This window comes from Haliotis cracherodii, unplaced genomic scaffold, assembly GCF_022045235.1.
Source record: "Haliotis cracherodii isolate W230 unplaced genomic scaffold, xgHalCrac1.p SCAF_16, whole genome shotgun sequence".
NCBI classification, from domain to species: Eukaryota; Metazoa; Mollusca; class Gastropoda; order Lepetellida; family Haliotidae; genus Haliotis; species Haliotis cracherodii.
In genome coordinates this window covers 30831089-30852036 of record NW_027266271.1, presented here as the reverse complement: position 1 = coordinate 30852036, position 20948 = coordinate 30831089, and the positions used below count along the sequence as shown (strand labels likewise).

The window sequence follows — 20948 nt, the reverse complement described above, 5'->3', positions numbered from 1 at the left end:
TATAATCAGGTCGCGCATTCTTCTGGCGTTACCAAGGGACACAACTCTGCTCAACAAATTATGGCGCCTCAGACAACTGGGCCATCTGTACCTATGTCCTGTACAACTAAGGAAGACCTGAGCTCTACTCTGTGCAAATCCTACTATTGCATTTAATTGAAACAATGTGGAGAGATGGTAAGGTGAAATGGGGTTTAACATCGTGTCCAAGATTATTGCACTTGTATATAGCTCTGTGTGTGTGTGTGTGTGTGTGTGTGTGTGTGTGCGCGCCACAGTTTAATATGAATACCCCACTCAGACACAGTATACTGATTCCGAGCTGACCAGTCCTTGTTTTAGTCCCTTAAACGCCAGGCAGGGTAACAACAAGTACCATCTTTTAACATCTTTTGGTATTATGCGGCCGGGGACTGAACCCCAGACCTTCCGCTCTCCGAGAGGAAGCTCTACCACCAGACCATGGAGGCGGTCTAAGGGCTGTAGCACGTTACATGAGACACCGTATGTAATCCGAGCACTCACTGGTTCCCTCTAGGTGAGTGAGTATTGTTTAACGCCGCTTTTAGCGACATTCCAGCAATATCACGGAGGGGGACACCAGAAATGGGCGCTACACATTATACCCAGGTGGAGAATCGAACCAGGGCCCTCGGCATGAGGAAGGAATGCTTAAACCACTAGGCTACCCCACCGCTACCCTCTGGGTGGAGCCAGGCCATAGCTTCATTCGTTGATTGAAAATAGTGACCATGTGTCGTCATGAGTGATGGTGGAACATAGTAAAACAAACACATATTGATTAGGACTCTCTAATAACGGTAAAATTAAAATACCTGTAAATAACTTTGTGGAACACTTTCTGATAGTATATCACTGTTTTAATCACCATCACTGATATAGGAAGATCTGACAGTATGTAGTTCTTGCATAACAATAAGAGACCATTTCTCTGAAATGGCAATACTGATTTCGACCATAATCAATACATTGTGAGGCCTGGACAAAACTACACATACAGGACAATAGGAAATCTTGGTAAAACATGGCAACACAACCTCAAAATTGTTAACCCAGTAAAACTGATAAATGACCATGCTTGAAAATAGGATTAAATTGGATTGTGACTGGGCGTGATGTCATATTATGCAGAGTGTGAGCAGCTACCATGAGGCCCAGTGACCACACCACATTACCTTGTTGTCTTTCTGTAGCCAAGAGCATGGACGACATTTCAAGCATAGTCGGAAACATAACTGCGATAGTTTGTAAACAAGGCTGTCACTGCACTAAGCCAACAACCAGACTAAACAAGAAACCACAACAAACAAATAAACTGTGCGGCTGATAAAACTCGTCCAGATACTTCGAGCCCAACGCAAGTGGTGGAAAACCGTGAATCCAGAAAGGGGAACAGAACGCAGTCTACGGTAGCCAACGCCTGCACCACTCGGCTGCAAGACCTTCGACACTGCACATCCAACACTGCGCAGCAAGGCTCTCTGCTTCATGAAATACTGCTTCTAAAATTCATTCCATTCTGACCCTGATATAAAAGCCCAAACAACTTGACACTCTGCCAAGAAAAACAATCTCATGTTTTTGCCCCCAAATGCCAACAAGCACTTTATTGATTTGTTGTGGTTAAGAAATCTAATTAGCAACAAGAGCAGCTAAAATTGTCAATATTTGATTTTTCGTCAACTTCATGAACATAACAGTGAGGTACCAACATCTTCAACTAAACATAAGACAATGATATAAAATACAACTAACAAAGTATAAAATGGCTGATGGAATGTTGACAATTGCTGGAAATACAGGACTCATATAGGATTACATCGTCAGTCAGAGTACATATATATATATGGAAAAGATTTGACAATGCATCATGGGTAATGAAACTATCACTGATGATGATAACAGAGTGATCAGTAAATCACAAGACGTTTGTATGTACAACATGATGTTCTGATTTACACACATGGGAGCATCACGCTTTCATCCTCGCCACACTAAATATGTTCAACTCTCATGTGTAGCAAACCACACTGCCAAGGAAATGTTACGACCGATTATGATAAATGAGTTTAACAGTGACTTGCATCATCAACTGGTGGACAAGCAGAGCCCGGGCACACACCAGTGTTTGTAATTATCCTTAACAAGAGTGTAACTGAAATCACATCTGGCTTGAATAGAAACCACATGAGAATGATGTCTATTTTGAATGAACGAATGAAATCATTTCATTCCAATATTGCACAATCAATGACATCATTGCTGCAGCAGCCTCGTCTTCCTATTGCAATTAGTTGTGAATCAAATCAGCATAATTACTGAACAGAACACTTAACGTATGTTTGGGATTTCTTTATCCAGTTAACGATATGAAGACCTCTGTAAGCCATCCATGGGCTCGGACTACTGTAAGCCTATGCTACCATTTAAAAGTCTGTAAAGCAGTGCCCTATGGGGTTAGTGAGTGAGTTGGGTTTTACACCACTTTTGCAATATTGCAGCAATATTTTGGAGGGCGACCCAAGATATGGGCTTCAAACATGGTACCTAAACAGAGAATCAAACACAGACTTTAGGTGTGATGAGCAAACACTTGGCTACCTCAGCCCCACTCCACAGTGTCCTATGGAAGGAGGGAAGGTGGCTTCTTGACCAAGTGGGACACAAATGGGAGTTGACATAAGACCATAGACTACTACATGTAACATCACCATGAAGGAAAGAGAGATACCACTATGTACACAGACAATATTTACAGATAAATCTATACATAATATGCAACAATAAAACAAGGTACAAATACACATGATATGCTTCACTGCCTCAGAGTGCTCAGTGGAAACACTGCAGAAACTCCAATGGAAACACTGCGGAAATTCTGCAGAAACTCCAACGAAACACTGCAGAAATTCCATGGAAAACTGCAGAAACTCCACAGTGAGATTGACTGCCACAAGTCCAGGTATTCAGCTAAAGAAAACTCTGCACTAATTACAACTGAATCTGATACATGAACCTCAGAATAACTACCCAATCATTGGTAAGCATTTACATAAATTTCCTGGGTATCAAACAAGCTTGAAATTTTATCATAATAATGGCGTTCTAGCCAAAAAGAAATTGATTGAAAATAGGCCTGATGATTTCCTTCAATCAATGAATGGTTAAATCTTATTTGACATATTCTATTTATATACAATCAAATGTACAAAAATAGATAAGAAATAATCTTTGTGAGACCTGAAGTATGATACCTTACAAACTTCATACAGAACACTAAAGATACATAATTAAGATACGTAATATGAAAAGTAATTAAGAAACAACTGCTGCATCAGAAAGATGGGAAGACGTGACACAGTGATTCAGTTAAAGCTTTCGGCCATGTTAACACATAAAGCAGTTTCACACCGAACAGCCACATGTCCGCACTGTCAATGAAACCCATGTGTTTGCAAAGTCTGAAACATCTATATCCTTGTTAGCATGAGGGACTTCTTCTAGTAATGATGGAATTGTATAGAATATAGAATGACTGGACTAAAAAGAAGTATTTACAAGGAATGACCTATAAATCTGTACAATTACTTTAAAAAGCAAACAATGCAATTCAGCTTAAAACATGAACAGTTTTAAATAGACGCTCCTAAATGTGAAAACAGGAAGACAGGCGTGCGTGTCTCTGCGGGAGAATTTCATCCATCTTTGGGGATAGTTCTGCATAATGTACCCCAAAAAGACACAACAAATTAAGGACTTGTTCATCCTCCAAAGTCACCAAAGACTACCTATAATATTCCCAAGCAACAGAAACTACTGCCTAGCAACCAATGTAGGAATACTTTTTGATCACAAATTTCTACATCCCCCATGTGACCCCAAGCGTGATCAAATATGGCTCAAACTAGTACTTTGAATATCTGATGACCTGGTAATTAAAACATCAGATGACCTAGGAATTTTAATATCTGATAATCTGCTTATCAAATCATCTGACCTACTAATTAAAATATCTGAAAACATTTTATGACCTAGTAATTAATACATCTGAACTAGTAATTAAAACATAAGATGACTTGTAATTAAAAGATATGATGACATAGAAATTAAAACATAACCCAGCCTAGTTATTAAAACATAAGATGACCTTGTAATTGAACAATATGATGACGTGGTAATTAAATTATCTGATCTAGTAATTAAAACATCATATGACATGGCAAATAAAACATCTGACAACCTAGCAAATAAAACATCAAATGACCTAGCAAATAAAACATCACGTGACCTAGCATATAAAACATCACACGACCTAGGAAATAAAACATCACGTGACCTAGCAAATAAAACATCACACCACCTAGGAAATAAAACATCACATGACCTAGGAAATAAAACATCTGACGACCTAGCAAATAAAACATCACATGACCTAGGAAATAAAACATCTGACGATCCGACTAAAAGCTGTGAGGAACAAGTGATAATTTGTTGTGGCCTCCCGTGGCCTATTGTGTCTGCACCTCAGTCCCACCAAGACACTACCTTAATGATCAAACAGTCATATAAAAGTTATAAAAATAGTTGTTTTGTTAAAAGATTTAACAATTGCAGATCCTCGAGATTTTCATAAACTGCTGTAGCTGAATTTGTAAATAATAAGGTTATATCCATATAAAATAAACCATAGAATTAGTCCATTCCATTACTGGAACAAGTAGCAGCAGTATCCGAACTTTGACCTCTTAAGGTCAACCATGTGACCTTGACCTTTTGATCTGAAGCAGTTTCATCACAACCATAGATACAAAGTCTCATGATCACAGTTGTATATACTCCCTGTTAGCGCTTCACTGCATCTATCACACTTAAAGGTCACGGACGCTGTCACCTTGACCCTGAAAGATCATGTCAAGGTCACATAACCATCACTGTTGTCCTTTGAATAAATATATATATATATTTATATATATGTATATATGAGCACTTTGGCAAGTCATGTCTTGATTGTAACTCTTGTCCGGTTCGGGGAATCAGATGTCGCCACATCTGAAGCATGTCCTTCATCACGCTTTAGCAGGTTTTGTGGCGTTATCCCCGGTTCCAAAGTAGCGCACATTGGACCCCTCCTCCAGCAGTTGGTTCTCCTCGCTGTCGTGCACCACCTCCTGGTTCAACAGCATCTGCATGCTCTCACTCGTGTTGTACACGTCGTACATCGGATTGGCGAAGTTTGTGGACTGAAACAGAAGAATGTCATCAGTCTACATAACAATGAATGACTAAACATTTGAGCAGCCACTGTGTCAAATTCCCACATCATGACAATAGCACAGTGTCATCCTACACAGGTCAGGGTAATGGTTCCGAATGTCATACAGCTGGAATGGAGATCACTAACCGTCTTACAGTGATTCATAAACATAAGTTCTATTCTGTTTAACATTTGGATAATATATTTACTAAAATGGTTCATGATTTACCATTGCACCATTGTTTGACGATAAAAACATGCAAATTTATGCTCAGTTAAATTTAAGATATCATAAATATGATTACTGAAATCAGTTTGCGCAAATTTGACAGTTTATACAGGCTTCTGATATGAAACGCATTCCATATTCATTCAAGCAATTCAGGTTCAAGAAAATTTACAAGTTTTATGCTCCTTTTGGTCTTAACCACTGTATGTTTGAAAATGTCATGATATACTTATATATTAATGTGTACTTTGCTATCAGGAACAAATGGGTAAAATATTGGTTTATTCGTCCCATGTTTAATGAAGCCTCGACTGTTTGAAATCAGCCACCCTCTTTAGAACACCTTATGCTAAAATTAATCCAGCAGGTAGCTAGGGATAAGACGTGTAACAACAAATCAGCAGGCTAAAGATTTAGCAAACCTATTACAATTGGACGCACTCAGACACCATTTGTAGCCCATTTCACATGCTTGGCTTTCAAGTGCTCGTCTGTCACCTGCTTGGTGCTAACTGACGTATAACATGTTGGCCATGAATGTGATGTTTTTACACGTTAACGCAAAACAGTTAAATGATGCTCGCTCCCCTCGTCTGAATCGAATCGTCCAACCTTGGCGTGTCACGTGTGGTAGGATAGTTACACAGAGCCAAACACACCAGAAGAATGGTCATTACACATGGACCCTAGTGGTATAATGTTACTTACAGCATCGCCTCTAAATATAGGATTATTTCCGAGTGGGTCCCTCTCGTCCGGCTCCTCCTCGTGGCGCAGGTACATGGGGTTCTTCACATCCATCCTGTTGGGCTCCTTCATCCGCTTGTGGCCGTACTGCTCCACCCTGCACACATTGCTACACATCACCACAGCTGTACATCATGGGGGCTCGCGGGGAAAAGTTTCATTCTTCTATGTATTATCTTCTATATAAGCATTACAGTCATATGTGACTCGATCATGACTGGCATTCTGCTTAATAGTGCAGGTAAAACAGTTCTTAGAAGACTCTCAATAGAACCAGATAAAATATTTTCCAAAATGGCACCTTGATATTACTAAAACTTCATCACATTATGTACCTCCTCCCGACTACCCTGACATTATGTAGCTCTTCACAACATTACGTACCTCCTCCTGACTGCCCTGACATTATGTAGCTCTTCACAACATTACGTACCTCCTCCCGACTGCCCTGACATTATGTACCTCTTCACAACATTACGTACCTCCTCCCGACTGCCCTGACATTATGTAGCTCTTCACAACATTACGTACCTCCTCCTGACTGCCCTGACATTATGTAGCTCTTCACAACATTACGTACCTCCTCCTGACTGCCCTGACATTATGTAACTCTTCACAACATTACGTACCTCCTCCCGACTGCCCTGACATTATGTACCTCTTCACAACATTACGTACCTCCTCCTGACTGCCCTGACATTATGTAGCTCTTCACAACATTACGTACCTCCTCCTGACTGCCCTGACATTATGTAGCTCTTCACAACATTACGTACCTCCTCCTGACTGCCCTCGACATTACATACCTGCCCACGATCCCCTCGACATAACATACCTGCCCCCGATCCCCTCGACATTACATACCTCCCCCAACATTACATACATCCACTAACATTACATACCTCCTCCCAATCCCCTCGACATTACATACCTCCACCAATATTACGCACCTCCCCCAGATCCCCTCAACATTACACACCTCCCCCAGATCCCCTTGACATTACATAGCTCCCCAAACATTACATACCTACACACATTCCCCCGACATTACGTATGTCTTCCCAAACCCCTCGAATTAACCTAGCTTTGCCAGCCATAACATAGCTCCCCCAACGTTACGTACTTCTTCCCAAACCCCTCGAATTAACCTAGCTTCGCCAGACATTACATAGCTCCCGAGACATTACGTACATCTTCCCAAACCCCTCGAATTAACCTAGCTTCGCCAGACATTACATAGCTCCCGAGACATTACGTACCTCTGTTTCCTCCTGTAGAAGACGATACCAAGGATGAGAAGCAGCACCAGGACCAGGGCTATCGCCGGGATGATGATGTACAACGGGTCTGGAAGAGACAGTGTTAGGTCATCACAAACATTAGAGACACAAGAGACTGAGACAAGAGTCTCAGTAAAAGCTTTCATCAGTAGTTTTGTTATATAACTGAAAGTGGGCTCAATGTTGCGGGAATGTAGACAATGTCTACAGCAGGATCAACTCACTGAGAGCACTCTGGGGCTGGTGGACGACTGGCTTGGTTATCCCGCTGTCTTCACATAATGACCCACTGAAACCTTCCTTACATCTGAAAAAAGCAGAATTATTTTGTTGCAGTTGTTTAAAGATACTCTTCAATAAATACACAAATTAAAACAACAACAACACAATGTTACATGAAATGAATTTCAGTTCTCTTTACATCAGGCACCATGGCTGCCTTGAATTTGTCCGTAGCACGAGTACGCACGCACAGATCTGAAGGGTGGACATGTATGTATGGAGGAAATAATGTCATGATCAAACAAAAAGATCAAACATATTCTACTCATAGGAGGTTAAAAAACAGGACAGATTAACTATAGTAACATTAAAGAATCGGGTGTTCTTAAACTTCTTATGAGTAGAAAACTACAATATTGTTTGATCAGCCATTCCCCTCCCTTTAAAAGTTACGGACCAAAATGACTGCCGTCCAAATATGTTGTGAGTCACTAGAAATTCTGAAGCTATAATAAATTTGACCACACCTTGGCTCAGGAAGAATGTGTTTACAAGTAACGCAGTGACACGCACGCACGCACGCACGCACGCACGCACGCACGCACGCACGCACAATTCAGGCTTCAGAACAAGCCTGTGTACTTAACAAGAAACCAGCACATGATGAATACATGGTCTTCAACTGACAGACACTTCAGACAAAGCTCTCATTTTACATCAGTTTCTGTTGTCACATTTAACCCTTTACCTCCGCGAATGTGGTGGCTATAGCATGATGGCAGTGTTAGGGAGCTCAAGACAAGCAATGGGTGATTGTTACAATGTTAGTTTCGATGATACAGACTGGTGAGACAGCATGGAGTGAAGCAGCCGGGAGTCCATCTGCAGTAGTCTCAAAGCATGGATCACAACACACAGATGTAACAAGTAGGCCTTGGCCCGGTCTCACAGCGCTACACCTGGCATATTTGCCATAGGAATTACAACAATTATAGAGGCACAGTGATTTTGTATGTCTATGATAAAGTACAGGAATTATGGTGGTTACAGAGGCACGATCATTCTGTATGTCTATGATAAAGTACAGGAATTATGGTGGTTACAGAGGCACGATCATTCTGTATGTCTATGATAAAGTACAGGAATTATGGTGGTTACAGAGGCACGATCATTCTGTATGTCTATGATAAAGTACAGGAATTATGGTGGTTACAGAGGCACGATCATTCTGTATGTCTATGATAAAGTACAGGAATTGCGGCGGTTACAGAGGCACGATCATTCTGTATGTCTATGATAAAGTACAGGAATTATGGTGGTTACAGAGGCACGATCATTCTGTATGTCTATGATAAAGTACAGGAATTATGACAATTGTAGAGCTATGATATGTCTATACATCTATGCATACCAATAACAAGTCGTAGAGCTATGATCACTTTGCGAAACAGGGTCGAGGAAATACTTATCCCAGAGATGCCAACCCCTACTGAAGCACTGGAGTAGTCAGGTCGGTAAAAAAGCATAATCTTAATGTGGAAAAGAGTAACGTTAATAGTACCATTGCACAGGTTTTCACTTCAACATCTTCGTTAGGCCTAGACTAGAAACATGGGTACACAGGTATTGGCGCTAGGCCTAGACGTGAAACATGGGTACACAGGTATTGACGCTAGGCCTAGACTTGAAACATGGGTACACAGGTATTGGCGCTAGGCCTAGACGTGAAACATGGGTACACAGGTATTGACGCTAGGCCTAGACGTGAAACATGGGTACACAGGTATTGACGCTAGGCCTAGACGTGAAACATGGGTACACAGGTATTGATGCTAGGCCTAGACGTGAAACATGGGTACACAGGTATTGATGCTAGGCCTAGACGTGAAACATGGGTACACAGGTATTGATGCTAGGCCTAGACTTGAAACATGGGTACACAGGTATTGACGCTAGGCCTAGACTTGAAACATGGGTACACAGGTATTGGCGCTAGGCCTAGACGTGAAACATGGGTACACAGGTATTGATGCTAGGCCTAGACGTGAAACATGGGTACACAGGTATTGACGCTAGGCCTAGACGTGAAACATGGGTACACAGGTATTGACGCTAGGCCTAGACGTGAAACATGGGTACACAGGTATTGACGCTAGTAATACATTATTTCAAATATAGGGTGATAAAGCTCAAAATAGGCAGAACAAATTACTCAATTTGAATTATTCCATATGATTAACCTCCAAATTGAAAGTCAAAGCATTCCATTAACTTCGAAAATTGGACATCAAATGACAATAGCACTGGAAAATATAAGTTCCATAACAATTTGCAACACCTCATCTATCGGGGACACACGTTAAACTCGTATTTTGTATATCTTTGATAATTTAAAATTACATTTACTTACGAAAGCATTTAATTCAAGCTGCCGTGTGATCAAGCCTCCCAAACCCATTATTTTAGCAAAGCGACAAAAAAAAGGCATCGGAAAAACTATACATACTATCGTATACAGCATTGTTGACGAAACATGTGGTGAAAGGTCCACACATTACAACATGCATCACGTGACAATACATTCAGAACTGTACTGCAGAAAGACAATGTGGTATTTCGAGGAACGAATTACTTTCCTGTACAATGTGTCATGTGACAGGGGCATTAACAATTTGATCGCCGTGATATTTTATGCACATAAATAATTCTTGAAAACAATGTCAAAAGTTGTTATTTTTGGAGGACAAGCATAATAGCGTCATTTCGGCTAACGAGAGTACTTATTACGCCAACAGTACTGGTTGGCATCTGTGTGTTGTGTCACCATTGTAAGTTTCTACAAGAACAGCCCCAACTCCATCCCACTGCACGAGTGTGTATCAACGATTGAAGGCAGCGTAAGTGACGTCTAGAGACAAGTAAGACTCTCACATGCAGAACTGACAGGTGGCATTGTGGTGGCGGCCGAGGTGACAGCCGTCACACCTTCCTCCATTGTGACAGACACCTGCACACGCATGCTGGCAGAGCAGCCCCACATGACCATAGAAACACCTGTTAGTGGACACAGACAGAGGTCACAATACGCCAGGCACTGAAGCTCACCTGTACTACCATAAACATATGTGACCCCCAGGAGAAAAGGGACGCTACGGGTGCTAGGATACAACTGTGCTGTGATGTCATAAAGACAGGCATTTGATGTCAACTGACTTCCGTAATAACGCCATGTGAGTGGGCTGTACAGAAACATCTTACTTTCTCTTGTCACTTCATAATGTAATAAAAACATTATTTCAAAATATTGCAGCATACATGTCTACTTTCAATAATTTAGAGTGAGTGAGTGAGTATGGTTTGATGCCACTTTTAGCAATATTCCAGCAATATCACAGCGGGGGACACCAGAAATGGGCTTCACACATTGTACCCATGTCGGGAATCAAACCCAGGTCTTCGGCGTGACGAGCGAACGCTTTAACCACTACCCAACCCAACCGCCCCCAATAAATTAGACATTACAAGTAAAGTCTGCAATCATTACATAGACAGTAATGCAGCTAAAAAAGGGACTTTGTAAAAATGAGTCCAATGTTTGGTCCCCTGTAACTCTGCAATACTTACGAACTGAAGCTTATGAATTGTATTTTTGTGCTAAGATACTGTAGATTAAGATATAATAAGAAGTCCAAGAAGTGATTTTTCACCCATAATGTCCCTTATCTCATGGCTGGTCACATATTTCAATCAAGAACCAAACACTATCAGATCGACATTGAAACCAAACTGAGAAATAGGTGAGGAATGGGCGAAAGATGTTGTCATCGATGAGAATTATTTCTGTATTACATGTATGACATGTTATGCATCGAAATAATTATGAAGCTATTTCAGGAAGAAGTCACGTACAGTATATTCCGATTGGCACATTTTAATTGGTAAACTGCAAACCCTGGATCACAGGGGGGCTACTATGGAAGAGGAGTTATATGCTTACAGACGGACGGACGGACGGACGGACAACGGAGGAAGAACCATGACACAGCTCACACTGACTTTGTCAGAGTGTGCTAAACATGATGGACAGACACGATGAACACAGCCACCTCTCCCATACCCAAACACAGGAAATAAAATAAATCTATAGTAAAGTATTAAAGATACAGAACATGTTATGTTTATATACAAGAGAAAAATGGAGAATTCACAGGATTTATCAGAAACAAGGAGATCAATAGAAACATAAATAAATCATATGTAAAAGCAAACAATTTGAAATAAAAAGCGTTAAATTTGAAGCTGAGCTGTTAGGTAAATCAGAGGCCTCGCTGATGTGTTCACAGATATGGAAGGTCAAGCTATATATGATCATAGCTAAAATGGATAGAATTATCATTAAACCGCCCGCACGTTATCAGAAATGAGCGGGCCACTGTAACTTGATAATGCCCTCATATTACTTGACGATGGGCCATTATCAAGCCCTTTGTTAGGTGACATCATAGGGTAGAGAAACTGACGTCACGTATTATAGTGACGTCATCAGGTTTGTTCGATGACGCTTCCATATTTGTAAAATGTGGTCAGTGACATTTGCATTGATTGCAGTAAATGTTTCAAAACTGATGTTGTTGTTTCTTTTTATTTGATAAAAAATTCCATCCATTTTAGCTATAATAACGGTAACGCTCTTTTTCAGGTCATTATCATTTGCAGAGGCCCTGGGGCAGTTAATGGAAGACCTCAGGCTTCTGCAAATGATAATGCCCTGAAAAATAGTGTTACCCTTATAATAGACATGTTGACCCAGATTACAACAGAAGACAGCAGGCTCAGCCCATCTCCTTGGGCACAACAAGAAAGTGGGCCGTGAGATTCCATCTCCACTGACATCAATACGACAGCTGTGACAGCTGCGGCAGCTGTGACTGGACATACTGCACATCATCCCACCCTATGAGGAGTCAAACCTAGGAGTACTCCAGTAAGGAGTGAACGCATTACCACTAGGCCAACCCATCACCTAGGTGATCTGACATGACTGAATACAGTTTCAGGCCACTTGTAGCAATATTCCTGCAATATCACAGCAATGGACAGAAATGGGTTTCACATATTGTAAGAATGACAATCAAGGCTTTAACCACTAGGCTACCCCACCACACCATATACAAACGGACATGATGTTATTCTTGAGTTGTTACAAAAGATGGTGTTTAAACAAAGATGAAGCTCTATCATTAGTACCATGCAACAACCCCAACAACTCATCCAAAACCAAATCAAACCATTCCAAGGGGAGTTAACTCCATGTTGTTACCTGCACTTGTACTGGCCGTCGTGAGTGTTGATGCACTCCCCGCCCTGACCACACCGACATGTGTCGCACCTGGGGCCCTTGTGTACACTGCTGCACAGGCACGTCTTCTTCCTGTTCTCTGGAAACAGACACAGTATCCCGTGTTATGGGTTTTCGGATGCTTGAGGCACAGTCGTTGTATTCTTTCTTATCACATGAATAACTGTAAAACATCTCATTCACTCATCTCACTCATTCATTTCGTCTTCAAAACAAGCCATCATCTGAGGATTTACAATTTTGGTGTGATGCTACACCCACCCCGTAATAGCACGAGTAATTACCACAACCATGGTCGGCTGAAAACCTATGATCTGACAATATACTCACTGTAGTTAATATACAGTCACTGAAGAAACCAGAGGTTCCCTCTTTGGCATCACGACACTAGCTGTGAGAACTTCACACATATTCCAACACCACCCCTTCTATATTACACACAGCCCAAGTTACCATGTGTCTTTCTGGAATATGTACAAATAACACTGGTCTGCTACAGACACTTGTATAACATGCCACCGGTACCTGCCGGGAAGTCGGTACAAGCACAATGTCGGCTTCTCTGAAGACATATCATACGATGCAAAGAGGAAGCAATTACTACATTTCAATTCCTTCTGCAGCCATGGCTCCCTTCTGTTGCAATGGCTCCTTTCTGTTGCAATGGCTCCTTTCTGTTGCTATGGCTCCCTTCTGCTGCTATGGCTCCCTTCTGTTGCAATGGCTCCTTTCTGTTGCTATGGCTCCCTTCTGCTGCTATGGCTCCCTTCTGTTGCTATGGCTAACTTCTGCTGCTATGGCTCCATTCTGTTGCTATGGCTCCCTTCTGTTGCTATGGCTCCCTTCTTAGCTATGGCTCCCAATCTGTGGTTATGGCTCGCCTCTGTGGCTCCCATCCATAGCTATGGCTCCCTATCTGTAGGTACAGGCTCCCTTTTACAGCTATGGCTCCCTACCTGTGGCTGCGGCATCTTTCTCTAGTTATGGCTCTATTCTGTAGCTATGGCTCCCTATCTGTGGCTGCGGCATCTTTCTCTAGTTATGGCTCTATTCTGTAGCTATGGCTCCCTATCTGTGGCTATGGCTCCCTTCTGAAAAGTGGCTCCCTATCTATAGCTGCAGGCTCCCTGTCTGTGGCTATGGCTCCCTTCAGAAAAGTGGCTCCCTATCTATAGCTGCAGGCTCCCTGTCTGTGGCTATGGCTCCCTTCAGAAAAGTGGCTCCCTATCTATAGTTACAGGCTCCCTATCTGTAGCTATGGCTCCCTACAGAAAAGTGGCTCCCTATCTATAGCTGCAGGCTCCCTATCTGTGGCTATGGCTCCCTTCTGAAAAGTGGCTCCCTATCTATAGCTGCAGGCTCCCTGTCTGTCGCTATGGCTCCCTTCTGAAAAGTGGCTCCCTATCTATAGCTGCAGGCTCCCTGTCTGTGGCTCCCTTCTGAAAAGTGGCTCCCTATCTATAGTTACAGGCTCCCTATCTGTAGCTATGGCTCCCTTCAGAAAAGTGGCTCCCTATCTATAGCTGTAGGCTCCCTATCTGTGGCTATGGCTCCCTTCTGAAAAGTGGCTCCCTATCTATAGCTGCAGGCTCCCTATCTGTGGCTATGGCTCCCTATCTGTGGCTATGGCTCCCTTCTGAAAAGTGGCTCCCTATCTATAGCTGCAGGCTCCCTGTCTGTGGCTATGGCTCCCTTCTGAAAAGTGGCTCCCTATCTATAGTTACAGGATCCCTATCTGTGGCTATGGCTCCCTTCTGAAAAGTGGCTCCCTATCTATAGCTGCAGGCTCCCTGTCTGTGGCTATGGCTCCCTTCTGTAGCTAAGGCTCGATTCTGTAGGTACAGGCAACCTATCTATAGCAGTTGCTCCATGTTTGTAGCTGTGTCTACCTGTCTGTGCAGCTATCAAGCAGACTTACCTAATATGCATTTTCCACCATTCTTGCAGAAGCCAGAACAGTTGGGGCTGATGCTGACACACGCCGGGGCGGGGCCGGGGCACTTGTCATTACATGTACAGCGATCTGAAGCAAAATGAATGAATGAATGTGGTTTTATGCCGATTTTAGAAATATTCCAGCAATATCAACCAGGCGTCATTGGCGGGACGAGCGAATGCTTTAACCAATAGGCTTAACCAATTTGAAGGTAGTGGGGATAGACCTGGGTTGTGTTCTATGTCATATATCCCCACTTGATGTGAGTGTTGTTATAACACATATCCCCTACTTATGTTTATATCCTCACTTGATACGAGTGTTGTTATAACACATATCCCCTATTTGTGTTTATATCCCCACTTGATGCTGTGTTGCTATAACACATATCCCCTACTTGTGTTTACATCCCTACTTGATGCTAGTGTTGTTATAACACATATCCCCTACTTGTGTTTACATCCCCACTTGATGCTAGTGTTGTTATAACACATATCCCCTACTTGTGTTTACATCCCCACTTGATGCTAGTGTTGTTATAACACATATCCCCTACTTGTGTTTACATCCCCACTTGATGCTAGTGTTGTTATAACACATATCCCCTTCTTGTTGTGTTTATATTCCCCACATAATGCTAGTGCACCATCTATCCTGTAAGTAATGTTCTAACAGACCTGAAGGTGTGTTGCTCTGACACATGTAGTCACACGTGTGTTCTGTGCACTGAGTGGCGGGCTCAAAGGTCTTCGGGCAGTGACACGTGCGCTGGTTTTGGCTGTCCACCATACAAATGCCACTGTTGTAGCAGAATAGATCCTCACACTGCTCACAGCGATGGCCTGCAACAAACAATACTCAGACATCCAGAGGAACAGTCACAGGAACGCCAAAACCTGGGCTCACTTGCACATAGCAATCTTAGCACTACAACAATCGTAACTCCCACACTCTAACATAGACTTAAGATCACTTTGTGCAAGTGGGCCCTGCATGAGAGAGTGAAAGGGGTAGTGCAGTGTGCAGTAGGATCTGCAGTAGGGCCTCCTCCTTGTCCTGGAGTAGTCAAGCCACCAGTTAATGAACCATGCCCCTATAAACCTGATCCTGGAGTAGTTCAGCCACCAGTTAATGAACCATGCCCCTATAAACCTGATCCTGGAGTAGTCCAGCCACCAGTTAATGAACCATGCCCCTATAAAGCTGATCCTGGTCTCTTAACACTTGTGCAAACAGGCAACAGTTTACCTGGTCAACAATCAAACCACTGTCCCAAGCAGAGGCCACATCCTGTTCTACTTCATACATGACAGAGATCTTGGGGATGTTAGAAACTTATGATTGTGAGTTTGATCCCTGATTGCCCTGATTATTATATCTAGGTTTGTTGTGGGTTTCCTCAAAGTGTTAAACACCTAAGGCCTGCATCACTTCGTGATATAACTGTTATACTCTTCAAAGCATCGTTAACTCCTTCACTCACTCACACTCACATACATGACAGGGTACTGACACCCGAGTTGGGAACCCACATGGGAAAGTGGGTGGGGACTAAAGGTACGTGGTATGCTCACCTTTGAAGCCTTCCTTGCATTGACACCGGGGTTGGCCGCTGGGCAGGGTCCTGCAGTTCAGGTAGTTGCCACTGATGCAGTACTGGCCACACCACGTCTTCTTCTTCTCGGTGCATCTATCGCCGGAGTAGCGCACATCACAGCTGCCAAAGACATTGATACATTTGGATGCAATGTCAATATTATCTAAAGTCTTGTTACTTTACACCCAAAGAAAGCAACTTAATATTACTAACTACACATAGTTATCTAAAAATGAAACACTGTATTGAGATGTCTGACTGTCCACATCAGCTGATCACAAGAACAGCAGATTATGACAGCTGCTCATCGTAAGAATAGCCAATCACAGGAACAGCCGATCACAGGACAGCTGATCACTGAAACAGCTGATCACAGGAACAGCCGATCACCAAAACAGCCTATCACAGGAACAGCCGATCACTGAAACAGCTGATCACAGGAACAGCCGATCAATGAAACAGCCGATCACAGGAACAGCTGATCACGGGAACAACCAATCACCAGAACAGCTGATCACAGGAACAGCCGATCAATGAAACAGCTGATCACAGGAACAGCTGATCACGGGAACAACCAATCACCAGAACAGCTGATCACAGGAACAGCTGATCACAGGAACAACTGATCACAGGAAAAGCCGATCACCAGAACAGCCAATCACAGGAACAGCTGATCACAGGAACAGCCGATCACAGGAACAACTGATCACAGGAACAACTGATCACAGGAACAGCCGATCACCAGAACAGCCAATCACAGGAACAGCTGATCACAGGAACAGCCGATCACAGGAACAGCTGATCATAGGAACAGCTGATTACAGGAACAACTGATCACCAGAACAGTTAATCACAGGAACAGCTGATCACCAGAACAGTTCATTACCAGAACAGCTGATCACTGAAACAGCTGATCAACAGAACAGCCAATCACAGGAACAGCCGATCACCAGAACAGCTGATCTCAAGAACAGCTGATCACGGGAACAGCTAATCACTGGAACAACTGATCCCAAGAACAGCTGATCACAGGAACAGCTGATCACCAGAACAGTTCATCACCAGAACAGCTGATCACTGGAACAGCTGATCACCAGAACAGCCAATCACAGGAACAGCTGATCACCAGAACAGCTGATCCCAAGAAAAGCTGATCACAGGAACAGCTTATCACAGGAACAACTGATCACAGGAACAACTGATCACCAGAACAGTTAATCACAGGAGCAGCTGATCACTGGAACAGCTGATCACTGGAACAGCTGATCACAGGAACAGCTGATCACTGGAACAGCTGATCACTGGAACAGCTGATCACTGGAACAGCCAATCACAGGAACAGCTGATCACAGGAACTGCTGATCACAGGAACTGCTGATCACAGGAACAGCCCGATGTCTCCCTGTGTAGGAACTCACATGCACTTGGCCTTCTTGGTGATCTTGTCGATAAGGCAGGTCCCATGCTTGCAGTAGCCGGCACACAGGTAGGTCCGGCAGCGGGGTCCCTCATAGCCGGGGGGGCAGCTGCAACACACATACACATGCAACATGACACAGGTGCAACAGACAACAAAGGTGTAACTGCCAACAGGTTTGTTTGTTGTTTAACGCCGCACTCAGCAATATTCCAGCTATATGATGGCGGCCTGTATATAATCGAGTCTGGACCAGACAATAAAGTGATTGACATCATGAGCATCCATCCACGTAACTGGGATACGATGACATGCATCAACCAAGTCAGCGAGCCGGACCACCCGATCAAGTTAGTCACCTCTTACGACAAGCAGTCGCCTTTTACGGCAAGCATGGGTTGCTGAAGACCTATTCTACCCCGGACCTTCAAGGGTCTGCCAACCGGTTAAGAAGGCAGTGTCGTGTATGGCCTGTCAGTTCTTCCTTCACAGGGATAGTGGACAGAAATAAGGTAAATACATGGGCAGGTACTTATTATGGGAACGCAAAATAAACTGCATAATAATGAAAATTCAAAAGATAAACTGGAACACACCTGAAGGTACCTAAAAGTGATAACTGTGAACAACCCTCTCACCTGCAGGTGGGACTTGAGTCATGGTCCTTGGGCATGCTGCATGAGCCGCCGCCGTCGCAGTACTTGTCACAGACGTTGACCTCGCACTTGTCCCCAGTGTAGCCGACCTGGCAGCTGAGAGAACAACACTCACTCAGCATGTGTAGTCTTGTGTGTATCAAATAACATCTAGCCAGCTTACTATGTCTTTTATCCATATCCAGCCCTAAGGCCATATGAAGAAGCATGAAATACTCATATCCCCCTCCAATACTACTGTCAAAGCCGTTGCCAAGGAAACTCGAAAAATAAATTTCTAAAAAATCCCAAGTTATTAAAAGGCACCAGTTCACCACTAGACCTATCGATGTGCAAATTTGGTTGAGATATCTCTCATAGTTTTTGAGTTCTGCTCCGGAAACGAAACATGACATGTCAATAAGCAACTTTGTGAAGAAATTCAGTGAGGACAATCGGGATATTAGTTGCCTGTGCTTGTATAGCTCTTTCTCTCCAAACTTAAAACAATTGTATTTGGCCGAACTATCTCTGATATTTAATGTTTCGTTTTGTCCCTGTGTGAGATATCGGACTGCATTTTTGCAATCCCCTTATGAAACGTTATGAAACGGCCTGGCAGACTCTAAACAAACGCCACGTTTCATTGACTAAAGTAGCTTCCCTTGTGCTTAAGGGCATGCGATTACTCTAGCCAGTTGACTAAAGGAATCATTGACATAGGTATCTGAAGGAATTGTCCTTTTCACTATATGGTAGTTACACCACTGTCTACAAGACTAATATCCGACTAACTCTGCTGACATTTGTCACTGTCCGACTGACAAGTCACTGACATTGTGATGTGATGTACAGAAACCTATCTGCACTTAGGATTACTGACAATCACTACATAATTACAATCACTACACAATTACAATCACTACATAGTTACAATCACTACATATCTATTGACACTTACCTGCATTTAGGCTCGTTGTACATCGTCATTGTGCAGTTTCCGTTCACGCAGAAGTTCTGGCAGGGTTTGACGAAGTCACATCTGCCGCCATTCAAGTACTTGGAATACTTCGGACATTTGCAGGAATGTCCCTTGGTGGAATCAGGAGCGTTGAAGCACATGGCCTTGCCGCAGTGGGTGTCCCTGGTACAGTTGTTCGGCACTGGAACACAGCCACAGTCACATAGCAATAGCAGCAACACAGCCACAGTCACATAGCAATAGCAGCAACACAGCCACAGTCACATACCAATAGCAGCAACACAGCCACAGTCACATAGCAATAGCAGCAACACAGCCACAGTCACATAGCAATAGCAGCAACACAGCCACAGTCACATACCAATAGCAGCAACACAGCCACAGTCACATACCAATAGCAGCAACACAGCCACAGTCACATAGCAATAGCAGCAACACAGCCACAGTCACATACCAATAGCAGCAACACAGCCACAGTCACACACCAATAGCAGCAACACAGCCACAGTCACATAGCAATAGCAGCAACACAGCCACAGTCACATACCAATAGCAGCAACACAGCCACAGTCACATAGCAATAGCAGCAACACAGCCACAGTCACATACCAATAGCAGCAACACAGCCACAGTCACATAGCAATAGCAGCAACACAGCCACAGTCACATACCAATAGCAGCAACACAGCCACAGTCACATAGCAATAGCAGCAACACAGCCACAGTCACATACCAATAGCAGCAACACAGCCACACACTTCCATAACCATATCATAATAGGCATTCACATTAACAGCTCTTACAACAAGCATGGGGTACTGGGGACCTTGTCAGCTCTTACAACAAGCATGGGGTACTGGGGACCTAGTCAGGTCTCACATCAAACGTTGGGTACTGGGGGCTAGTCAGCTCTTACAAGCATGGGGTACTGGGGACCTCGTCAGCTCTTACAAGCATGGGGTACTGGGGACCTTGTCAGCTCTTACAACAAGCATGGGGTACTGGGGACCTAGTCAGGTCTCACATCAAACGTTGTGTACTGGGGGCTAGTCAGCTCTTACAAGCATGGGGTACTGGGGACCTCGTCAGCTCTTACAAGCATTGTGTACTGGGGACCTCGTCAGCTCTTACAACAAGCATGGGGTACTGGGGACCTAGTCGGCTCTCACACCAAGCGTTGGGTACCGGGAACCTCATCAGCTCTTACAACAAGCATGGGGTACTGGGGACCTAGTCGGCTCTCACACCAAGCATTGGGTACTGGGGACA

General features: G+C 43.3%; 1 protein-coding gene across 5 annotated transcripts in view; it reads right to left on the bottom strand.

Moving 5' to 3' along the window:
• Window positions 1-859: 859 nt before the first annotated feature.
• Window positions 860-20948, bottom strand: part of LOC139464063 (prolow-density lipoprotein receptor-related protein 1-like) — a 185323-nt gene continuing 165234 nt past the window's right edge. For 4 of the 5 annotated variants that reach the window (XM_071245608.1, XM_071245609.1, XM_071245610.1 and 1 more), the window contains 12 exons: window positions 19659-19860; window positions 18701-18814; window positions 18064-18171; window positions 16623-16765; window positions 15726-15890; window positions 15031-15135; window positions 13074-13191; window positions 10685-10807; window positions 7756-7838; window positions 7511-7598; window positions 6213-6348; window positions 860-5261 (listed from right to left, as the gene is read on the bottom strand). In XM_071245608.1, coding sequence (XP_071101709.1) covers window positions 5088-5261; window positions 6213-6348; window positions 7511-7598; window positions 7756-7838; window positions 10685-10807; window positions 13074-13191; window positions 15031-15135; window positions 15726-15890; window positions 16623-16765; window positions 18064-18171; window positions 18701-18814; window positions 19659-19860 — 1559 coding nt within the window. In that variant the 3' untranslated portion in view covers window positions 860-5087. The remainder of the gene's footprint in view (window positions 5262-6212; window positions 6349-7510; window positions 7599-7755; window positions 7839-10684; window positions 10808-13073; window positions 13192-15030; window positions 15136-15725; window positions 15891-16622; window positions 16766-18063; window positions 18172-18700; window positions 18815-19658; window positions 19861-20948) is intronic. The other variant, XM_071245611.1, reaches the window with a different exon arrangement.